The sequence below is a fragment of the Spinacia oleracea genome, chromosome 4 (genome assembly GCF_020520425.1).
Source record: "Spinacia oleracea cultivar Varoflay chromosome 4, BTI_SOV_V1, whole genome shotgun sequence".
NCBI lineage: Eukaryota > Viridiplantae > Streptophyta > Magnoliopsida > Caryophyllales > Amaranthaceae > Spinacia > Spinacia oleracea.
Window position 1 is genome coordinate 107,538,422 of NC_079490.1, and position 25,127 is coordinate 107,563,548.

At 34.6% G+C, this 25,127-nt stretch overlaps 1 protein-coding gene, 2 non-coding genes and 1 pseudogene across 5 annotated transcripts; all 4 read right to left on the minus strand.

Moving 5' to 3' along the window:
• Window positions 1–633: 633 nt before the first annotated feature.
• LOC110797114 (protection of telomeres protein 1b) lies at window positions 634–9,472 on the minus strand. 3 transcript variants are annotated; one of them, XM_022002207.2, is made up of 10 exons: window positions 9,051–9,472; window positions 7,701–7,837; window positions 6,937–7,126; window positions 6,156–6,226; window positions 5,863–5,951; window positions 4,074–4,355; window positions 3,823–3,899; window positions 3,660–3,724; window positions 1,632–1,784; window positions 634–1,064 (listed from the first exon to the last, which is right to left on the minus strand). In XM_022002207.2, the coding sequence occupies exons 1-10, from the start codon at window positions 9,172–9,174 to the stop codon at window positions 849–851; spliced, it is 1,404 nt and encodes a 467-aa protein (XP_021857899.1). In that variant the 5' UTR covers window positions 9,175–9,472; the 3' UTR covers window positions 634–848. The 3 variants fall into 3 exon arrangements, with proteins under 3 accessions (XP_021857899.1, XP_021857900.1, XP_056699515.1); XM_022002208.2 differs by having other exon boundaries at window positions 3,660–3,721; window positions 9,051–9,245; XM_056843537.1 differs by lacking the exon at window positions 7,701–7,837 and having other exon boundaries at window positions 9,051–9,190.
• On the minus strand, window positions 7,976–8,073 carry LOC130460543 (small nucleolar RNA snoR113). Its single transcript, XR_008920399.1, has one exon. It is a non-coding gene; the product is annotated as a small nucleolar RNA snoR113 (small nucleolar RNA).
• Window positions 8,845–8,943, minus strand: LOC130460542 (small nucleolar RNA snoR113). Its single transcript, XR_008920398.1, has one exon. It is a non-coding gene; the product is annotated as a small nucleolar RNA snoR113 (small nucleolar RNA).
• A 15,345-nt stretch (window positions 9,473–24,817) lies between the features above and the next one.
• LOC130460446 (uncharacterized) lies at window positions 24,818–24,918 on the minus strand (annotated as a pseudogene).
• Between the last annotated feature and the right edge of the window lie 209 nt (window positions 24,919–25,127).

Here is a 25,127-nt window from a genome sequence, read left to right on the forward strand (position 1 = left end):
CATCAATGTATACAGGTGAAGGACGGACTTCGGGTCATGTGGAGGAGCAGCGTATTGTGATTGATCTGGAAGCCCCTCCATCAAGTGCTTGAGTGGTTCCATAGTTTTGGTGTTCATAATTGCTTTGAGGGATGGGTTCATTTTCGTAGTATTTTGGGCAATTTTTTGGCTAAATATCGGATAGTTGACTAGTTGTAACTTGTAAGTGATGGGCAATCTTTTTTTTGGGTATAGCTGCCCCCTTTTTATTTAATCTCCTGCCACTAATGTCATATAATATCTTCATTTATGCGTAAAGAAAAAGGTAATTTTGTCTTAAATTTGGGATTAAGTCTTCATTTATGCATATGGGTAAGGAAAAGAAAACTACCCTCACTATGAGGTTAATTATTCCCTTGTTTAGGGTAATAATTACTCCTTCCTTTCCTTTTATTAAGGTGATTTGACTTTAATTTCCTTAATTCATTGCCCCATCCAAACATGGCCTGGATTTTCTTTTGGTTTGTTTATCTTTTAGTTCAACTCAAAAGGTGGCCGAGCCGCCGAGCCATTAGGACAGAGCTGCAATTCACACAGTCAAAACACTAATGTGTTTTACCTCGTAACTACGGGTATGGCCGGGTTAAACGCATGTTGATGACATGAATCCAATGCAAACTAGCTTAACAGCAGCCTCGGCCATATTCCGATGACTATCAGAATGTACAAAAGAAGCTCAACTGCTCAAGTTTAGCCATTTTACATGCACTATGTACAGAAATTTACAATGACCAGGTAAAAGCTTGATTTGGTTAAGCAAGAACTCATAAACAAAAAACAGCATCACTGGCTCACAGTCCAGACCACCTTCAGCATACTAGCTTGGTATCGAAGATCCGGAACTTCCTACTTCCCCAGACATCATTTTTGTTAAGATAATATGATTTGATACAGCAAAGCACCCACGGAGGATTTCTTGGAGCATTCTTAATTACACCACCACCACCATCTTCAGCAACACCAAGCAATGTATTCCACTTCCGAATCAATGCATCCAAAGGGGGATAACCTTCAAAAAACACTTTCTGCAATTCAAAAGCACCAGAATAAGCATAATTTGAACTCGCAGCTCTCTCTGTATATTCACGTGCTTTTACGAGTTGTATCTGACATGGGTGCATGTCGGTGCTTGAGGTGAAATGAAGAGTCTTAGTAACTTAAGTAGTTGCATAGTGGTAAATCTTATCATAAACCATTACTATAAACCAACATTTTCTGGACATCCTCAGAAGTATATGTGATTGTACTTCTGATGGAGGGAATATATAAACCAGTCTCATTCTTGTTCCCTGTTCTCTTAACCTACGATCTTTTCGATTGCAAAGCTACAATACTGTGGTGTTAATTCTTTGCTCTGTGAAGTCATGGACTACTTTAGTTTTAGGCGATTCACTGAATCACTACTTTGGTTTTTTGGCTTGATGTTGTGTTCTCGATATCTGTTCATGTGACGCACTCCTTTGTTAGATAGTCAGATATGGCAGTACCGTGACAATTAATTCCAGACAGAGGGAACATGTATTATGATGACCTTCAGCAAATCTCTACCATGTAATGTTGAACTGAATAATATGGCAGAAAAGAATCCATACCCCATCCTCAGCATACAAATAAGCATGAATTCTTCCAGTAGGGTCCTCTAAAGTAAGCCGGACCCGGTAGGTCCCATCTGGAGAGCGAAAGTCTTTAACAGTCCATGGAAGTGCTGCTACAACCCGAACAATACACTTATATTTTCCTGTCGCCTAAAAGAATGAATAGCAACAAATTATTATACGCGCACATTTAAAAAAAAAAATTGGTATGCCAAAAAAGTTAAAGCTGGGTGCTTTGGCAAAGTGAAAGATCTGTAAATGAATTGGAAGTAAGTGATTCCATATAGACTTCTAGCAAAAAACAGCCAAACAATACGGAAATTATATATGAAGGCAACTGATTTCAAGACCTGATAAAATAAGCCTCGAGTCCTCAGCTATATATTAATACATACAATACATTTCTTATTGAAGGCGGAAAGGAATAGCGAGCAGAGAAAGAAATTTGCCAGTATATTTTTCAATCCATCTGCTAAACTTTAAGACCGATTGCTATCAAAATGTTAGTAGAATTTTGTTTCATGTAGCAGTAAGATTGTAATGATCAGATGAGAGCTTGTATTAGCTAAGTTGTAGCTGGTGTCATCCTCAACCCATCCTAGACAGTGGGGGGACTTTTCCACTGTTAAGTCTTGGAGTAGTGTGTTGTTGTGGTGCTTGTGATCATTACTTGGTAAGCGATAAATCTCTTTACTCGCCAAAAAGAAGAATAAACCTAAATTCTATATTACTTCGACTATTCATTTTGCCTCAACTACCCGTGTTGGAATACTCGACACTTTGACATTGGTATGAAACTTGGATACTCTTGGGCTAAAATTAGGTAAAACTTTCATAAAATGGTTGTGTTGACACTTGGACACATACCCAAGTCCGACACTTAACATAGCCTAAAACTTTAACTATCTTCACCATCGTCTTCAGTTACAATAGTCAAATTGCTCTTCACTAACTAATATATCACATAGAAGTGCAAAAGAGAAGAATTATGGAGACTGGAAACCGCTGCTAGCACTTTAATGCCAAGGGAATCATGTTCTCAATCGTCATGTTAACACTTCTCTCTCTCCCTCTCTCTCTATTTCTGTCATATTTTAGTCATTTTATTAAAATTTTGCTCCGTCACAGGCAGGCTTAGCTGTGAGGCAGTGCGCTATTTCAGACATCAAACGTTGTACTTTTAAACAAATGAGCACATACCATGGAAAACACCAATTGATATATTGTTTCATACAAACATCATCCAAATGCCTAACTAAGAACAAGATTTTCCATTGATAAGAAGAACCCCTTATCATCAAACAGGGAAGGATATGGTATGAGGAACTGAAAATAATCAAGAATAAAGGAAGGTGCAGAATAAGAAGAAAACATCATACTCCTGGAGGCAAGTAACAAACCAACAACTATAGGATACGGGATACAACCCCTTATCATCAAATAGAAAAGGATATAGTATAAGGAACTGCAAAGAATCAAGGGTAATGGGAAGGTACAAAATAGAAAAAAAAACCATACAGAATAATGGAAAGATTTTCTATAGATAAGAAAATCTTGTCAACAAATAGGGTAGAACACGGGAGAAGGAACTGAAAATAATCAAGAATATGGAAGTTTTCAATTTCAAAAAGCTCTCTGTTACTAGGTACCTTCCTAAACAGGAGAGGGAAGAGGGTCGGGAGAATGCAACAATAGGACGTGTGAGATAGAGGGAAGTTTGGGAGCCATACGTACTAGCGAGCTCGGTTCAGTCAAAGCTTGACTTGAGAGCTTTGTGAGTCGGCTTGAATATATCAATTAAATAACAGCAATGACTTCTAACTTGTGAAAAAGGATATAAACTAGAAATATAATTCATGAAAATCTCAAAAAAGAAATATTGTAAATATCAAACAACAAAATTCTATAGCATGATTACGGAAAACAGAGGAAAGAAAAGAAAAAAGAATCAGCTACTGTGCAAGATTAATTTGAAAACATAATTAAAAAATCGGAAAAGGGACTGTGAGGTAGAACAAAGAATACCTGCTGATACGTCATAATGTCCATTAGTGTGACAAGTGGTACATCTTCAACTTCATCATCAACTTCTGATAAGAATTTTCACAGAAGAATATCAGTGAAGAATAATTATTTTATCAAGACCTTATACAATTACTATCACAATAAAGTTAGGAAAGATTGACACCTGTAATACGTATAGGCCAAGGAAAGCTTGTAAATGGCATCCGGTCAAACTTAGAAGATAACCGCTTTTCAAAATCCCTAATGAAAATGTGAAGCCTTTTGTTAAAACCAATCACCAGAGCACTTAGCCACTAGACCATGCAATTATGGGTAAATTACTAAGAGATACTGCCAGAACTCTCGGTTACAGTATATTTTCCTAATGAAGAGTGACTCATGTACTCAATGAGAGACATAAAGTGAATTACCAACCTTTGGCGCTCTACAACCATGACGTCTTCAATTGGTACAAAACGAACTTTTGTTGATGAATTTAGGACACCAAACCACAATCCTTCATGTACCTTAAGCATTAGGTTGATAAATTTTACCCATCTACCAGGACTCAATGAAGGAATATTAAGCTTGACATTTCTTTGGTTAACAGAGACTCTCAATATTGTTCCAATGGTTGGAAATTTACACAAGGCCTCCCTGGCCAAAGGCTGAGGTTCCAACTGCAGTGGAAGTGAATGATCCTTTTCTGTTTCTAGCCTGCACATGTTGCATTAATCGATTATGTTCTTGAGATAACCGAAGTAAACACCTCATATAAAACATTCGCCTATCTTCCCCTTCATTTTGTAAAATGATAATACTCCTTGTTCTTAAATATTAGTCTTAATTTGACTTTTTCACCCGTTTCAACTCAATCTTTAAACGTAAATATATCCAGATACGTATGATAAAAATTATAAAATTTGATAATGTGAAACTACACGTTGAGACGAATAGAACAAGATCTCATATGAATATGTTTCAAAATACATATTGGAATGAAATTAGAAGATTCTTTTCAATAAAGAATATTCTAGATTCCAAATAGGACTAATATTCCAAATAGGATTAATAAAGAAAATGATAAATAACGAATTCCAAACAAGGATAAGGATAATTGACATAAATTTTTCCAAATTAATCCTTAATAAAGGAGAAAAAAAATAAAGCAACATAAATGTGTCTCAAAATATTAAATTCAACTAACATTCTAACAAACATGACTGATAACTTTATAATTTGGGTGCAAAATCGCTACAAAGTAAAATATTTATTCAATATTCAATTAGAAATATCGTATCTCTGCCACGTATTTAAAGAAACACAGGGAGAACGAAAGGAAGAGGATTTAAAGATAATTGATCAAAAAATCGTTGAGTCACACTTTCAGAAGTAGAAATCGCCCCGCACAAGACATGCAAGTCGTCCTTTTGATTTCTTCTTATACAATAGGAAAAAATTATATGGAGTATTACGCAAGAAATATTAAGATCTACAAACAATTTTGCAAGTAACAAATTCAAAAGTAAACAAAATTAGAATTAAAATTTTGAAAACTTAATAAATTAATTAAATATTATCTTCAACTGCGTAAATGAGTGTAACAAAACACAAAAATGATATAAAATCTTACTACACAAATGCCCACTTTCTACACTAATATACTTTTCCCTTCAATTTTACAAAGTATGTACTTTTTTGTTTTACAAGTGAGCTATTTTCTTATGTTTTTTTAATTCATAGACCAGAATTTTAAAATGTTACTTCGTCTTTTTAGCGATGAATTCATACTACTTTAAAGATTTTTGTCTACCGATTTTGTTCTTCGTGCATTAACGAGGACTATTTACTAGAAAATTAGAGATCTGCCTTTGTGGACAATAGGCCTCGAGCCTTTTGTATTTTAGTCGGGAAACAAAGGGTGAAGTCTATCGTGCATATGAAACGGACACTGTGAGGACAGAAGAGGACTGCTAAAAGGTCATCAAACTCTTTAAGAGTTCAAGTACAACTACAGCGCTGCTTACTAAGTCAGTTAACTAATTTTTACTATATGAGAAACAGGATTTGTTAGCCGACCCCAAATCATTTTGGGACTAAGGCTTTGTTGTTGTTGTTGTTGTTGTTGTATGAGAAACAGGATTCCAGCAACAGAGAACAGAAGAAAGCAAACCTCAAAGTGACCAAATTTGACAAGTCCATCAAAGAACTGTAGCGTACTTACTCAGATTGAAGTTGAAGTGGCGGAGCATCACTACCATCCCAAACAAACAGCATCCACTCATCTTGATTGACTTGAGATATGTGCAAAATCTACCCCCCCCCCCAAAAAAATGAATTACCAGTTATTGAAAGTTCTTTGACAAAATAGAAATCATCCTAAGATGCTAGTATACCGACTGAACATCCAGAATCTTGTTACTTCAATCAAACGTCAACTATGCATAATCAACGAGATCAATCAAACATAATATCAACAATCTAGGAGGCATCAACACCTTAATAAAAGAAAATTACCTTGCAAACCAGATCATAACAATAACATTGTCCTTCCTTGATATGCCTCAGCAACACAGAATTGTTTGATACTGCAACATACATTACAAGATTTAACACTGTGGCAAAGCCAATAGTACTAACTTTTGGGGGGAAATCAGCAACCAGAGACTGTCACTCGGCTTTCAAAATGAGATGAGATTAACCTAGTTAACCTAACAAGTACTAACCATTGACATCATCTTTATAAACAGAAAAACAACTTGCAAAGTTCTCTTCTCTTGAGATAAACCCTGCATAATCCTTATTTCTTTGGTTGAAAATGACATTTTATGCATATTCTTGTGCCGTTTTATATTAATTATGTTTTCATTGTCTTTAAAAGGCTAGTAAACGGGGAACAGTAATGGCAGTTAGTTCTGTTTTAGTAATGGGAGCATGAAGCCAAATAATCCATATTTTTCAAGGAGCGAAAGAAAGGAAGTGAACAAATGACTTCTAGAGATAGGAAAGAAACGGTTAAAAAAACATAGATCGTGGAAGCCTTAAAAATAATTCTAAATCATATAAATCATGCTCAAGCAAAGTACATATCAAACAAGAAATTTGACATCTTACTAAACATAGTCTGCTCTACTCTTGCATATAAGGGGATCATTTTGTCATATGTCATTCAAATACAACAATTAGACGGCAGAAAGAGAAGCAAAATACCTAAGAGAACAACCATATAGTGCACCATAAAACAAAAAAATGTATAATCTATCAACACTCTACAATGGTAAGATTTCCAGAATGGTACCTGTATCGAGCTGGAAACTCTCTACCCATTTTCTTAAACTAACCACATATGTCATGTCTTGGTTTCTAGGCTGAAACTTGGAAGAAATTTTATAGGGATTACAGCTTCCACCATATTTTCCTTCGTAGAGAGCAAATGAAGAGAACTTTTTGTTGTAAAGGGCATAGGTTTCCATCTTATGAATTTTCATCTGCAGAATTATCAAGATAAACTGATTTAGGGTAGTAGTAACCATAGAAAGCATAGAAAACAGACAAGGGGGAAAAAAGAGAAAAATATTAAAATGACAAATCCAATTTGGAAATCAATTTTCGACAGCCAGTTGGAGCCTCTTCAGCAACTGGGCTGCTATCGAGATTCAAGAGATAAGCTTCATCTTCCCAAAGAAGCTAAGAGAAGGAAGAGAAGGGATGAAGTTTTCAAAATTCCAAGTCAAAAAGATGTGAATTGCAAACAAAATTTTCATAATTATGCAATTCCAGAAATGCTGAATCAAAAGCAACCAAAGTTTGATCTTCCTGTCAACACCTTTATGAATTGGAAGTATTTCTGCTGCCAATCAAATTAAATTAACCAGGTTAGAATCTAGGAGATCTTTCACCTTAACAGCTTTCAAAAAATTACCATGCAAACCAGAAAGGAGACACCACACTTAGAGCACATGATTAATCAAACCTAATTACTTTACAGCAAGGGGTGGTTCTTTATATACAAAGATTATAGTCTTCGGGAAACCATATGAGTAGGGAAAAAAGTTGAGATACCATAACGTGGAAAAGTTGAATAATATCTCCAGATGCCTCAGCCTGAGGAAGCTTCTCTTGAGTTTCAGCAAAGATATTAACTAAAAGCCCACGGATATTATGTGACTCATCCACAATTCTCAATGAACAAAACCAATCTGTTGAGAAACACGAGTATATATGCAATCACTTTCTGGAAAGTAATTTGCACATGCACAATAGCACAGAAAGTAGCAAATTATCATAAGCATGTGAATGGTGATTTAAAAAGATTGAACAAAAATCTTACATAAAATTACGCTCAGAGTAACCTATACTCGGAATCTATCATCAATCTACTACCAGCTCAAATTTGAGGGCAGCCGTAAGTCCGGCCTTTTACTCATCATTGCCAACTTTTTCATACATATCATGTCAAGCACCAACATTAAGTTGTACTGACAATACCCCAAATAAATAAGAAATCATTTGTCTGAGGGGAAAAGGAAAGATAACTCAAAGGAAAGAAATCATTTGTCAACCAAAATGTTTGACCTAGGAATAGGATGTGATATGCTTCAGCAAGAGAAATAACTAGTACAACCATGGATGCTCTTGTTAATACTATAAAAGTACTCATAACTCATATGGACAGCAATAAGTTGAACCTTTTATTCTCAGTAATGCAAACATTGTTAAAACTTCCAAGTAAAAGGGGAAAAAAAGCTGTCCCATAACATATAGTTCAAAAATCATGAACATAAAATGTCCATAATCTTTGAACAATATGTTCTTTTGAATCACGTGTTCATTTGAAACTAGGATACGCGTCCTAGTTCCTGGCAAAACAACGGAAAGTTCAATAACCACAACTAAAATTAACTTTTAATTAGTTCAAAATCAACCCAATATAACAACATAGATACACAATGTGGCTTCTACCAACAACGCCACCACCAAAAAAGTACAACTCCAATCGAACAACGGGCTATATCACTAAATTCGGAGACTAGTATCACATACCAGTTCATGTCCAAATGTCAAACTTGACCATTTCACAAAAGTTCTGCATATTTCAAGTCCGAAACGAAGTGCATATATAACTATTTCTAGTGACAGTTACAAGTTCATTATATGCTTGACAAGAATTCAACATAAAAAATCGACATTGAAAACCGCAACAAATCTGGCTCAGGAAAACCTATACTCAGACTCAATCATCAAACTACTACCAAACCCAATTAAGGGGGCAGCCGTAAGTCCGGCCTTTTATTTATCATAGCCAGCATTTTAGGTATACTTTCAAAAATCAATCAACAAAAACAGCCGAAAGAACTCTGCTTTCTACCAAAAGAAATTCAAGTATGTGAAAAATTGAAGATTGGAAAATACCTGTCCCTCTGCTTCGAGTAGGAGCTCCGTACTCGGTGATAATGCCGATTAGGTTAACTTTCTGATTCAAAGCCGTCATTGCATCAGCTAGTCTGAGAAATCTGTAGTCATCTCTGTCCCTCATGTTTTAGGGTTTTGGTTGCGAAATGTCGAAAAAATTTAATTTGGGTTTTGAAGGAGGAAAACAAATTAGGGTTTATGGGTTCTATCTTATACCGACTCTCTAGCTAGTAGGGCCAGGGGTGTGCAGAAATGGATTGGAACCTGAATCCGGTTCGGAACCGGACCTGAATTGTTCGGTCTGGTCCGGACCGATTGATTCAGGACCGGACACCAGACCTCCTAAAATAGAGTTTTGGATTTAGGACTGGACCGGACGAAAATCGGATAAATCCGAAATTGTTTAGAATCAGGTAAAATGTACTTCACATATTTTTAATTACTCCCAACTTTAATAACAAAGTTGGGGATTTAGGGTTTCCCCTCACGCAGTCACTCTCCCTCCCTTTCTCCCTCGTTCTCTCTCCTCAATTCAAGATCTCAACTCTCCCTCATTCTCTCTCCTCAAGCTCACTCAGCCTCCTCCTTCGAAGAGTTCAAAGACGACTTCTTCTAGCACACTCTCCTCGTAGTCCGAGAAGTCTCCATCTTCAATATCTCTCCTCATTCAACCTCCAGCGAATACAAATGTGGTGAATGGTTCCAATCCGATAAGATCTAGTTCGTCGCCTTTGTGTCATCACTGACTCACAGTTACATAATACTGCTGCCTGCTGGGTTATGATCTAATGAGAGCAGAGCTTGGTCTTTAATGGTGGTTGGGTGGTAGACGGGGAGTTGGGTTGGTGGGGCCGAGATTGAGGTGGTCATGGTGGTGAGTGGTGACGGGGGTCCTGGTATGCAAATATGCAATTGTAACTTTTCTATAATTTTATTGTTATCTTTGTATCATTGAATTGATTTTAATTTTGTGGGAAAATGTTTTATTTTCTTTAAAATGGTTGGATTTTATTCTTTTCGTTTGATTTTCGAATTGATGTATGGATAATCAGCTTGTACTAGATCAAAGAACAATATACAGTGAGATATGTTCTGGTTAAACTTGAATCGCAGTAGTATTTTTGAAAAAGAATAAATAAAGAAACTCGCCAAAACCAATAAATCAGGTCCAACCGGTCTAAATCCGGTCCGGTCCGAAAATTTCATGTCCGGACCGGTCTCCAAACTCAAAATATTAAGAATTGCGGATCCGGTCTATTCCGGATCCGGTCTATGGTTTAACTACGTGAATAATTAAAAGAAATAAGGAATTTAAAGAAAAATATACAACTAGAGTTCCTAATTCATTTAAACTCGCATCACAACCCGAGCCCAAAATCCAAAGAAAGCCCAACATCATTCACCTGAAATATTGAACAACAATCCACAATCAGTGGGGAGCAACTAACAACTCTCCCAACCCAAGGTTAACCAAACAAATATAATCAATAAGAATCATAGAATAAAATAAACAGGACAATAGACAAATAGTAAACAAGGACAAATACCTATACTCACAATAACATGACTTGTAAGATATTCATACCTAGAATTATGGAGATAAATATCATGAAAACAGAAAATTAACTATTCATAAGAATACATAGTTAAACTAGTCTATAAATAAACACATTAAGTAGAGGCAAGAACAAGAGCTTGAAATTCACAATTTACATTGTAATGGAGTAAAGTTAGGGATACGCCCTTCGGACCATGCCGTCCTAGTCTAAGTATGGCAACACTCTCAAACCTAGCTCACAGATCATGCCACCCGTGAGTAAACTCATTGGACAATGTCGTTCGGGGTAAATTCTAGAATTTGAACGACAACTCTAACCAAACGAACTTCTGATCATGCCACCCGAGAGTAACCCATTGGGCCATGTCGTCCGGGCTTGGCGTGCTCATCTCCGGGGACCATGTCGTCCCTATGGATATGTTATCCTCTAGAACATAATTAAATGAATAAATCTATAAGTTCAAGTAATCATATAAGAAACCCAACATTAGAAATTTGGAGTAACAGTAGTCTTAAACTAACGACTTAAACTCCGGGATTCTATTTCCCATATAAATAAATTCGAATTTATTAGAGATTCGCGACCATGCCGTCCCTAAAAATATTTATCAACAATTCATAAGGTCATAAATAAAAGGATAATGTTTCAATAAATCAATTCTTATAAGAGTAATATCCATAAATCAACTATCATGGTCATCATAAAAATGACCATTGCTTAGAATTAATATGGGCCACAAAAAATGCTTTTATTTTATCTTTAAATTTAACACAAATAATATATTTTAATGATTTTAATGATTTTAATTGTTTTTATCCTTAAATTTAAATACACATTTTTTTTATGAAAATAATTTTTGTAATTTCTGAATATTCCAAAATTAATTATTTGTATTTTCGAAAAGTGTAAAAATTAATAGTTAGATTAATTAAGATAAATAGCCAAACTTAATTAAAAATGGGGGTTTGAAATTTCTCTCTCCTGGTGGGTGGTGCGACGGTGAGGGTGGGGGAGCGGCGTTTCTGGGGACACCGCGTCGTCGTGGGCACTGGGTGCCGCTGCTCAGCGCGCGTGGGCGGGGGGAGAGAGGTTGTGGGTTGCGTCAGAAGCAGGTGGTGGTTGCGGCTTGAGGCGAGTTTAGGGGGTTTTGCGATGTCTGGGTGCGGCGTGGAGGAGAGGCCGGTGAGTTTCTTACTTTGACGGGGTGACAAGCGGCATTATTCAGGTGCGACAAAGGGGCATGGGTCGCGGACTCGCGGCTGTGACTCGGCGCCGGCAGTTGCAGTGTGGTGGTTGTTCGCCCTAACCGGGTTGGGCTAATTAGGGCCCAAATTTTTTTTTTAAAATCTTCCAGTTTAAGTTATGGTTTATATCTTAAATTATGCTTCCAAGTGACATGAAAGCAATTATGTCTTGGTGGTTATGAGCATATAAATTCTTTGTATTGACACCCCATAGTTTGAGGTTCGAATCTTCATGCGACTACTTTTTCCCTTTTTTTTATATTCACTTATATCCTTTAAAATAAAAAGATAAATCTTATGATGATTATTTTTTATATTCTTTTAATGAAATATTAAACTTTTACTTATTATCTTATTTCAATAAATAAAAACTCTTTAACATGTAGGTATTAACTTGAAAAGTGAATCATTCGTGACATTCTTTTTTTTTTTTTTTTTGATATTTACTTATATCCTTTAAAATAAAAAGATAAATCTTATGATGAATATTTTTTATATTCTTTTAATGAAATATTATACTTTTACTTATTATCTTATTTCAATAAATAAAAACTCTTGAACATATAGCTATTAACTTGAAAAGTGAATCACTCGTGATATTAATATTATAAAAAAAAATTATTATAATCTATTTGTTTGAGGTAACTTGCAAGAAAATATAAGGACATACCAAAACGCAAATATAGATTGACATTGTTGTTGATTTTTGCGATAGGTAAATGTTCGTCTATATTGTTGGTAGTTACCTTAAATTATTTTTAGAACTAAGTATATATTGACAATATGTTGAAAACATGTTATGGTAAATGTCCATCTATATTGGTGGTAGTTACCTTAAACTATTTTTAGAACTACGTATTAACCATTTTCTTATGGATGTGCGTTACCATTCTTATGTTCTTATGGTTATTACCAACATAATCCATATATAGTATCCAAACACAATGTAAATAGTATCCACCCTTATTTTCTTAAATTAATTTTCATTTATAGCTTAATTTGTTTAAGCTTTTAATTACATTTTTTATTTGTTTTTTAAATATAAATTATATACTTAATTATTATTTTTGATGGTTTTAATGAATAAATAAATTATATAATTACGATTTAAAAAGAAAAATATTGTTAATTAGCTAATTAAGCTACAATAAAGTATATAATTACGATATAAGGATCATTTATTAATAATTAATATGACAACCCAATATACTTCAATTAAATTACTATATCAATGAACATAACCTCAATTAAATTACTTTAAACCTTATTCTCTTAAATCGTTCAAGATCATGGGATATATACTTTGGAGAATCCATCAATGAGTTTTTTTAATCTAACAACGTTTAATCGTCACCAATTATTTAATTTCATATCTTCACATAATATTTCATTGTTCGAATTATATTGGTAATGTCCATCTATGTTATTGGTATTACCTTAAGTAATTTATTGTTTAATGATTTTATTTTTCTTCATTTTAATTTTAATTTTTAGCTTAATTTGTTGAAGATTTTAATTACTTTTTTATTTTTCTTATTTTTTTTAATATAATTATAAGCTTCATTATTATTTTTATTGGTTTTAATACATAATTAAATAATATAAATATGAGTTAAAAAGAATAAAAATCGTTAATAAAACTAATGAGGCTATAAAATAAGAAACAAAGTTTATTTATTTTCTTCGTTTAAATCATTTATAGTTGAGTTATTTAAGATTCAAGATTCAATGGTTTGTTTGGTCATGTCTAACCTTATGTTCAATAATGATGTTTCAATTTCTATTTCATGTCTAACACTGCACATTTCATATCATATTCTAATTCTAATTTTTATTTTGTAAATATGGGTTTTTTACATAACAATTATTGCTAAACAAGCATGTTAGTGGACTAAGGTCGAATAAACAAGTTTAGGTGAGTTTTGTTTGACCTTGTTTGCGAGTAGTTCGCGAAAGTATCAGCTCATTTGCTCCACTATTGTGAACAATATGAAATGGAAATCATATATTGGTTTTCCATATTAATTGAAAACAAATGGGGGAAAACACCTATTTTGAAATAATTAGATATAAAAAGTATTCATGGTAACTACTAACAACATATATGGACATTACCAACATATTAGCCAACAAAAATTTCAATTATATCTTGTTTTGGATAGTTTCCATCTATGTTGTTGGTAGCTACCTTAACTTACTAGGACAAAAAGTACACGCACTTACAATTGGCGGTTCAACAAATTTAAGTTCCTTAAATTCAAGTATTTTGGCGGTTTTCCAAAATTTTCATCTACAATTTTTGTTAAAAACCCAAAATTTTCTTTCTCCTCACAAAAATTTACAAAAAATTTATCTCTCCTAAAATTCCCTGAATTTCTCTCTCTTTTAAAATTCTCCAAAATTTTCTCTCTCCTAAAGTTTTTTTAATTTCTCAAATTATTTTTCTGAAACAAATTTAAGTTTTTAATTTACAATTTCAATTCATTATGGTATCTATGGTGGAGTTCACTACTATATATTCCTTTGAGTTTGCGTGGTTGGAGATTTATTTTGGTTGTACCAGAGTTTAGAACTAAGTATTGCAAATTTATTGTGTTTTGTTTTAGATCTATAAATAAAAGATGTAGACTTGTAGTGTGTGGTGTCTTTGTTATTTTTTTGGGAGTTTACAGCTATTCCATGAAACCTTGAAGCCATGGAAGCTACTGCCTACTGGGAGTATGAGAGAGAAGATGATGGACAATGCGTTAAAATTGAAAAAGACGATGAGTTTTATTGATTTAAAAATTAATTACAAAACGGTGGTCATTACCAAACATGAGGTTGGACATTACTAAACAAACCATCATTATAGTGAAGATTGGAACTGACCATACTTAATATTGGACATGACCAAACCTATAAAGTTTCTTCAAAATTGACAAAATAATTTACAACTTGGTAATCACAAAATATAATGAAATTACCAAACACGTACAAGGACTTTGGTCTTAGCTTTGTGTGTTGGTAATGGTCCATCTACATTGCTGGTAGTTACCTTAAACAATTTTTAAATATAAATATTATACTTTTTATTCATTTTTACCTTTGTTTCTTATATTGTATCTTCATTAGTTTAACTAACGATTTTTATTCTTTTTGACTCGTAATATATAGTTTATTTATGCATTAAAACCAATAAAAAATAATAATTATGATTGGTCATGTCCAGTACTATGTATGGTCATTGTCAATCTTCACTACGTTGATAATTTGTTTGTAATGTCCAACCACATATTTGGTAACTACCACATTTCTATAATTAATTTCAAAACCAACAATTATCGTCGTCTTCTTCCACTTTAATGCACTATTCATCATATTATTCCTCACACTCCCAGTAGCTTTCATGTCATCAAAATTTCGAGGAACAGTTGAATTAAAAAAAATTATATCGTTTGAATCCAAAGATGGGTAGTTAGTAGAATTGGGTAACACCTATATCTGAAGCATAAATCAATAAAAAACTTGAAAATGCCAAGAATTTTAACAAATCAGAATAGATCCAGATTGAATTTGCAAAGACAAGCTCAAAGAAATTCATTCAAAAATCCATGAGTTAATATACAAGGATTAACTTGAAAAATTATAATTTTAATACTCATAAACATAAAACCAAATAAAATTTCAGATCTAAATGACAAAATACAATCAAATAAAATCTAAAAATCTAAAATGCGATTTGAATCTCCATGTTCATAGCTTTAGTTGGTGATAGTGAGGACATGATGCCCGAAATCTCCTTGAGAGCTTCCAATTTGAGAGAGAGAGAGAGAGAGAGAGAGAGAGAGAGAGAGGGGCTAGAGAAGTGGTGAGGATTGGTTAGTTAGGGTTATAAAATATTTATACTTGAGGTTAATGAAGGAAATAATGCCCTTGGTCCAAGTATGCATTTAATGATAAGTATAATAAATGCGGTTCAATATTAATTATGCAAGTTAATAATTCAGTGAGATCAAGTGAACTGTATGCCTAGCTAGAGGCCGCTTCAGTTCAAGTGGATTAATGATATTAATCCACAGCTTACTCTTGACTGAACCCGTAGGGTCACACAAATAGTACGTAAACGGATCAAGTATTTAATGACATTAAATACTCCATCTATGAATATTCGAAATCGACGGATCTTGGTTTCAGTGGGAGCTGAGATCGTCAAAGGCAAATAAATGAATACTCCGGAAACGATGATATTGTCGGAAACGGAAATATGGATCGTATCGGAAATATAAATATTATCTAAATCGTAGATGTTGCCGGAAACGGAAACATGGTACGTATCGGAAAATATTATCAGAAATGGAAATATTGCCGGAATCAGAAATATTGCCGGAAACGGAAATATTGTCAGAATCGGAAATATTATCGGAATCGGAAAATAATTCCGAAAACGGAAATATTAAATATTTGTTCGAAACAGAAATTAATTCCGGAATCGGAAATGTTAAATATTGTTCGTATTGGAAATGAATTCCGGAATCGGGAGATTAATCGGAAGCGCGTCGAACGAATTAGCATCGGACGAGCTTGCTAGACGAAGGCCCAGCACGAAGCCAGGCCCGCGTCCAGCAAGCCCACGCACCACACAAACAGACAAGGCCACGCCAGGCCCAGCGTAAGGCCAGGCCCAGCAGGCCGTGGCTGCGAGCATGGTTGTGAGCAGGCTGCGTAGCTCGCGTGGGCTTCGTAGCTCGCCTGGGCTGAGCGGCCGCGTGGGCTGTGCGCGGGCATGGCCTGCGGGTCATGCTCGTGTAGTGTCTGTGCTTCCGTACGAAACCTAAATCGTGTAGGATTTGTTTAATGATTAAATTCCTATTCCTAATGGATAAATTAATTATTAGAGTTTAAATTAGATTCTAGTTAATTAATTCGTATCCTAGTAGGATTCGATTACTTTTTCCATAGCCTATAAATATGTGATTAATGCTCACAATTTATAACGAGTTTTAAGTATTCAAAAGAGAGAATTTTGAGCTAAAATTCAGTCATCTATTTTGCACATATTGCCGAAAATAATAGTACCTTAAGGGCGATTCTAGTTAGTCAATCTTAAGGCGGATCCGGACGTGCTGTAGACTTTCTACGGAGGGACGACACTTGGAGTCCTAAAGACTTGCTCTTGTTCGGTTCGGGCGCAGCAAGGGAGGGCACACTACAAAGAGTATGCATCCTAATTATGCTAGTTGTTATGTGACAATTAATTTGGAATCCTGGCTTTTATGGTTTTTCCGCATGATTTATATTCATTTATATGTATCATAACCTAACAGTGGTATCACGAGCCTCTAATTAATTCCATAATAATTGCTTAACATGGTTAAATTTTATAAATTTGCAAGGAATTAAAGGGGTGATTAATTTTCGTAATTGTAATTAATTGCAAATTTGCGTTTATTTAATTATATGTACGCAGTTTTTCGGCAGTTTCTTCGTTACTCAACGAAATCGAGTGATTTTTGTGTCAATTTCGCATGTAAAAGGCATTCTAAAATTTTGACAAAATTACTATTTTTTGGCCGAACCCAGAATTCCCAAATTCGAAGCCTAACTATGACTTTTCGGAGGTTTTAGTTTTTCGAATGCAAAGTTTGTAATTTTAAGATGTTAAATTTAAATATTTGCGATCCTTGTTGTTAAATCTTGAATTTTGATTGACCTACTGTATATGTTTAACAAACATTGAATGCCTAAGCTTGTTAAATATACAACCTAATTTGTAATTGTAATTAATTTGTTGAAATTCGAATAATTTAGAATTGATTTGATTTTCATAATTAATTAACGATTTAATTAGGTATCTATGATTAAAAACCACCATAAAAATTGTTAATTTATGATAAATTTTAAATTTTTATGACCTAGATTTGAATCCATGATAATCGGAAATTAATTGATTAATAAAATTTTGATTTTTCGCCCTAAAATTATGAAATTAATATGATTTATTAATTTGTCATTAATTTTGAATTAAAAAGTTTTAATTTTTATGAAATACGCTCATGATTGTTGCACGCACAAAGCAAAGGACGCTACGTGTTACCCTTAAGGGGTGTTGTATAGTGCGGGCACGCGACGACGAGCAAGGGAGCTCGTCACCCGTGCGGTACAAATTCAACGAGCAACAAGCTGGGGAACGCGACGACGAGCAAGGGAGCTCGTCACCCGTGCGGTACAAATTCAACGAGCAACAAGCTGGGGAACGCACGCGAAGCAATGGAGCTGGCCGGGTGGGGCTCAATGGGCGATGGGGCGAGAGGCAAGTGCAGCGAGCAAGGCAAGCACGCGTGGGCAGCGATGGATGCTGCGCCACAACGTGCGTTGCCTCGCCCAGCAAGCACGCCAAGGCAACGACATGCACGACAGCGTGCCAATGCAATGGGCGAGTGGGCTGCGCGCAAGCGTGGCTCGCTGGGCCTGTTGCATTGGTGCGTTGTTGCTTTGGCTTTGCGGTACGTACGATCAATCGAGTGACAAGGGGTTTGTTGCTTGTTGGACTTGATGAGGCATGGGCGCAAGGCCATGGCCTAGTCTTGACCCGATTGGTTCGTTTTAATTTTAATTTTGAATTTTCGATCAGTTCGGAAACGATTTTAATTAATTTTAAAATTCATAATTTAAATTGTTTTCTCAGAATTTAATTTTGAATAATCTAATTATTATAAATTCTAATTTATACTAATTATTTTACTAAAATTAAAACCTTGAATTAATTTAAATTCATTCATTTAATTCAACTGAAAATAAATTAAAAGGATTCAAGTATAAATTTATATGAGCTTTAAATTTTAATTAAATTTGTATGTTTCCGGTTAGACTAGGAAATACATTTTTATGTTTAAAATTAGTAAAGCATGTAAATTTATTGGTTTAAGTGGGAGCGTTTTAGTCATAAACTCTTGATTAGGTCTACATTCCTTTAAGGTTAAAACAACTTGATTAGAATTAATAAGGATTGAATAATTGGTAGATTATTGGAAGCCTTGATTAATTGCTGCAAATATTTATGTGATGCATAACATGTTCTACTAACCAGTTATGTGGAACATTCATGATAATGAATGGGTGAATGGTATATATTGTATATGTACTATTTTGCAGGTTATTGAAAAGTGACTAGTATGGCCCAAATAGGATAGTAAATATGGTATGTGTACCATTAATTTGAATGTAATATTGGTCTAAAGTACCAAATTTTATTGCTTTTAAATATGGTCTGCGTACCATCAAATAGTTGTAATTAGTTTAATTATAGCTTATCCTATTTGAAGAAAATGGCGCCTCCCATGGTGAAATTCAAGACGGAGTTTCCAATCCATTTTCAAGACGGACTTTGAAATTGAAGCTTCAAGATGAAGTCGGACCATACTAGATCACATTTATATCTTATGCATGTTTTAAGTTATTTATTGCTTTAAATATGTCTTAATTATGCATGAGATTATGGCTTGATTATGTTGCATGATTAAGGGTTTTAGTTCACTTAAAATCTAACCAACATAGTAAGAGCCTTAAGTTCCAAACTTAAAAAATTGAGTTAAAAGGTGCCATGCCAAAATAACACTTACTTAGTTAACCTTTACATCAATCATAGTAATAGTTTTCCGCCATAACGAGGTGTTACTTATTGATTCTAAAGGGGTAAGGTACACAAATAATTGTGCGTACATGTTAGTTTTGGTGAAACTCAACGATATAAGTAAGGAGTCCTTTTATATCGTGGCAAATGCGATAGGTTTACCTAATAAGTTCTTAGACGTACCTATCAACCAAGAGTAGTTTATAGACTATTAGCAAAGGCTTTTCTTACCTAAAATATTTTAGAATTGAGTCTAAATACATAATGTGCTTAATTCTTCAATGATTTAAGGATCTTGGAATCATTTTATTCACACCTGCCGGAACAATAAAATCGAATAAAATGCCAATGACTTGTTTAAATTGCATGAATGCTTTAATTTTCAAGTTATTAATCATGATAAATGTTTAGACTTTGCATGCTTCAATGTATGTTTTAATTATTGTTTATAATTAAATATCTTGCACTGCAGTAAATCCTTTTAGAAAGGTAATAGTAAATTTCCTCGATTGGTAGTGAATCCAATAACGATTCACGGAAATGAGAGAAAGTGAGCAATTTAAAATGTACGTTTCTTATAGCGACTTTTATGGTTGTTTTCGAATATCAAAGTCAAATGGCAAACCGATTGGTGCTTGTGAATTCAACATACAATATAGTTTTGAGATCATAAAGCATTGAGTTTAAACGCTCAGCTTTACCAATGGTTAACAACCTAATATCTTTGTCCATTTAATTCACGAATGAGTCTAGTCCCTAGACATTCGTATAGATCGATGCTTAGAGAACTTTAGAAGCTTCTGGTAAGATCATCTAGTTGAAGCAAAATGTTCAACATAAATTAAATGGTTAAGAACTTTGTTGGAGTGACATTGGACATGTCTAACAAAGTATAAAAGTCAACACTAAATAATTCAATTCTTAAGACTATAAGAAAGGGTACAAGAAATAGGAAAACAAGGAACAAATGAAAGGAATTTACGATTCTGTTTCTACCTATAAGTTTATGTTTAAAGAGAAGTGTCCTAGCAAACAAACTTCCTTGGTATCATATACCGCTTGAGGTTCTTACTTCGGTAATAACTCAAACAATGGAAGCTAGGCTACACTAATGGCCTACAATTGGGAAATGAAGCATGGTAATGCTACATTAGTTGTAGGGTCATCTAGTTTATTTTAAGTCCTTCCAAGGCTGGAACTTAATGGCTATTTTGTTCCATAATCAGCATACCTAAATTTATGTTTTCAAACACATAAAGACTCACATTCAAGAAAAACAAAAACAATGTTTGTTTGTTTATTTGAATAAAATGGTCATTAACGGGTTGAGTCAATATGCTTGATTAAAACAAACAACTCTTTAACAATAAAACTTTACTACGTTCAAATCAACCCCTTGATTTGAGTTCCACTAATCTTTGGCATTGTTGCTTAGACCATATCAACAAATTAACATTCAAAATCTCTATTTTGATGGACTTTTGAAAGTTGATTGATTTCTAGATCATTCAAGACAAGCTAGTCTTACTTGTTGAAAGTAACAAAAGATATGAACTATTGTTAGAACGCCTAGACAATAGAGTTCAAAGCTAAAAAAAATTTTATGACTTTATTATTTCACCTAGATTTGAGTGAATATTGGTTTATTTACTCAATGTGATATAAGTTTGAATCTGTTTGGCTAGTTCAAAGATTAAGAAGTATAAAATCCACTTGGCAAGAAATCATAAAGATCTAGGTTAGATCATGACAATGATTACTTTAAGACCAAAAATGATCATCAATGATTGTGTGTTGTAGTTTCACGATCTAGCTCCATAAGATATATCATATCTACGTTGGAATGATCGAAGTCAATAAGTACTTGATTCGATCAATGATGAATCATAAAGACTTTTCCTATAATTTCAAAAACAAAATGCTCAACTACCACCAAACTAAACCAAATTCGTCAAAGCTATTGAAAAGTAATTTCAGAATATCTTTTCAATAATATATTTCTAAAGAGTTGCTAAACTCAGTGGTAGCTTAGTGTTTGTTATTCAACAAAATAAGGCCCAAATATAGATATACGTTTCATTGTGATTTATTCAAATGAGACACAAGAGTATTGTTTCTACCACGAATTTTTGAAAACATAATGTTTGTTTGCTCGAAATAATGTCCTTTTAGAGATTCGTTTCCAAAATGACAAGTGGGAGAAAATAGACCTCGAAAGTCTTCGAGGCGAACAACAAACATAAACGGACATTCCGGAGGCTTTTCAAAGTTCTTCAGAAAATCCGAACACTTATTCTTAAGGACTTTAGAAGTGGCTTTAAAGAATAGACATCTCTTAGAAGACTTGCATCAAATCAAATGAATATTTTAATAAACTCGATGAAACTAAGTAATTGTTCTAACTAAGTAATCGAGAAAATTGAATATAAAACAAAATAAAATATAAAACACGAGTTATTAAAAGAAAAGAAAATAATTTAAGCATAAATAGATAAAGCAAAAGACCATGGCTAAGATGGAGGTTTAATTTAATTAAATAAATTTACTTTGACCATAATTTAATTAAATAAATTTACTTTGAAATAAATTTAGACATGGAGGTTTAATATTTTATTAAAATAATATAAAAATTACTGCCATAAGATGAATCCTTTTTATTTTAGATGATATAAAAAGGCTTAAGGTAATTACCAACAATATAGAAGGACATTACCATCACAAAATCCAACAACAATATCCATCTATATTGTGGTTTGACAATGTCCATCTATATTGTAGGTAGTTTCCTCAATAAATATTTAGATCAAAGTGTTCAAAATTAGTGTTATTTGTATCTTATAAATTATTCTACGAACTATAGACTTCAGTTGATATTCAAATATTCGACTTGGATCCCGAGCACGTAGCTTGCATAAGATAAAGGCGAGGGGCGAATCGATAAAATTGAAAATAAAACGAAAATAAAATAATAAAAACACGAGTGATGAGCGACATTTATGTCGCTCTAGGCTAGGATTTTATAGAGTTTTATTATTCTTTTTTGTTAGTTTTATATAGTTTTGCTATTCTTTTATTCCCCTTTTCCATATTTGTGGTTTCAGGAGATAATGTTGAAAATGATGGAAAAACAGCTGAGATTTGCTCGAACAGGTGCCGTGCGATCGCATGGACATTTTGTGTGCTCGCACGGGTCTACAGAGTTGGCTCCAAAAGTCAAGGCAGTGCCGTGCTATCGCATGGACATTTTGTGCGCTCGCACGGGTCTACAGAGTTAGCTCCAAAAGTCAAGGCAGTGTGTGCGCTCGTGCCTCAAATTCGTGTGCTCGCACAAATCCGGAAAATCGATGCAGGAACTATGAGTGATTTTGTGCGATCGCACCGCAGAGGAGCCCGCTCGCACGGAATTTCGGTGGGCTCGCACTAAATTCCCGTGCGAGCACACAAGGATTTTCTAAGGTTTAGCCAAGTCACAGCCGTGCGATCGCACGGTTGTTGGGCACGATCGCACGGCACGAAGGAGAAGAATCGTCATAGGGCCCGTTCGCATTGATGCACAACACGATCGCACTGATGCGATCGCACCTGGGTCTGCACGTTCGCACGGCTGCGCGGGATTCAGTTTTCGAGTTTAAAACTCTTATTTTTGGGGTTTAGTATAAATAGGATTTTTGATTATTTTCATTTTACGCTTTCATATTTTACATTTCATATTTTTACACTTTCAATTCTAGAGGTTTTGTGATTTTGTTCTTCAATCTAGAGAGAGAAACTCTTCAATTCCAAGCATCAATTCAGTAGTTTTCTTCAACTCTTCTCTTCTTTATGCAATTGAATTATTAGTTCTTTAATTCTTTCACTTGCTTAGTTGATAATTGTTTTGCAATTCCTCATTACCTTGAGTTCTTGATTTCAATTTTGCTTGTTACTTTGATTTTCAGTTTTTGATTTGATTGTGCAATTGAGTTTCCTATTCTCTACTTCTCCTCCTTTAATTTCATGATAGCTAGTTTTGAACTAATGGATAGCTTGATTGTTAGGATGATTAGTGAGTAGTTTTAGGTTAGGGAAAGGGGAGAAACTAGGGGATGAATTAGGGGAAATAGATAATTGATTGTTGGTTGATTCATGTGATTAAATAAGGTTTGATGATAGGAAATCCATGCTAGTTGAGTGGTAGTTGCAAATGCTATTCGATTAGATTTCCGTGGAACCATATGATAGGTTTGGCAAGACATTGTGGACCTATCTTGTGTTGATCAAATGGCGGTACCTATTATATGCTAGTTAGTTTAGTCTAGGATTAGGCGAAAGCTCTTCCGTGGATTACACGCTTAGCGTTCCCTATCCGAGAGGTGGCGGGTTCGTCTTTAGATGCCGTTTGCCTAATCACCATTTCGTTGCATAATCACCATTACTAAATAGTTGAATTGATTTCCCCCGGTTTCCCTAGGCTATCCCCGACTCCCTAGCATTTCCCTTTCTTGATTCAATTTTACATAGTTCTTTATTTGTTTTTAGACTCTTAAAAGTGACAATTCAAAACAAATCCTTGATCGAACTAGATTGACTTCCAACTCAATAATTCACCGTTTCTTTGGGACGATCCCTTTGCTTACCGCTTGCCGGTAGTTGAAGTGGTTTTATAAATATTGTTTGCATAGGTGGTTTTCTATCAACGACGGAAAACACGCCTATCAAAATGGCGTCATTGCCGGGGAACGGTCGTTGTTATTGAGTTTAGTTGAGACTAGTTCATTAATTGAAAATACAAAAATATTCCATTCTTGCTTTAGTTTTTCCTTTGCATTGCTCACGTGCTCGTCAAAGGATCCTCCATCCTCTTGACCTTGAATTGGAAAGGACTTTAAGGAGACTTAGGCGTGCTCGTTCTAGCTCGTCAAATCATAATAGGTTTGAGGCTTTGAGTGTTGACATGGAACAAGAAGTGAGTGAGCAAGCTAGTGAGAACATGGCTCTTCCGGTTAAGAACTTGGGAATACCGGGAGCATTTGAGGCTACGTGTGGGATTCAAGCACCAACAACATGTGCTAATAATTTTGAGATCAAGCCCGCCTTGATCAATTTGGTGCAAAGTCATCCCTTTTGTGGGAAAAGCAATGAGTCGCCTCACGAGCATCTCAAGCAGTTTGAACACTATTGTGACACAATAAAACACAACGGTGTGACCTCGGATTATGTGAGGTTGACTTTGTTCCGCTTCTCTTTGCTTGGTCGTGCTAGTGATTGGCTTGACAAGGAGGTCAAGCCCAACTCACTTTGCACATGGAATGAAGTAACTAGCTTAGTGCCTTCTTGAACAAGTTATATTCTCATGGGAAGACGGTGGAGTTTCGCCACAAGATTCAATCATTTGAGCAAGGCCGTGATGAATCACTTTTCGAGGCTTGGGACCGATTCAAGGAATACCAAAGGGAATGCCCTCATCATGGGATTCCCAAGTGGTTGTTGCTACAAACTTTTTACCTAGGATTGAGTCCAAGCTCGAAAACAAGTTTGGATGCGGGCGCAGGAGGCCCCATCATGAACAAAACGGAAGATCAAATTGAGGAGATAATTGAAGATGTAGTTCAAAACTACCAATCTTGGCATGTAGGTGCAAGAAGTTATGATGGGAAAAGTAGGATTGAGGATGGAAAGGGTC

What these genes read in the sequence shown, in the direction of transcription:
- LOC110797114 (XM_022002207.2), bottom strand. Translation starts at nt 9,174, where the DNA reads ATGAGGGACAGAGATGACTACAGATTTCTCAGACTAGCTGATGCAATG. An exon ending in ATGGTTGTAGAGCGCCAAAG is followed by an intron (nt 3,900 to 4,073) that starts GTTGGTAATTCA and finishes CATTTTCATTAG; the next exon opens with GGATTTTGAAAAGCGGTTAT. An exon ending in ACATTATGACGTATCAGCAG is followed by an intron (nt 1,785 to 3,659) that starts GTATTCTTTGTT and finishes TCATTCTTTTAG; the next exon opens with GCGACAGGAAAATATAAGTG.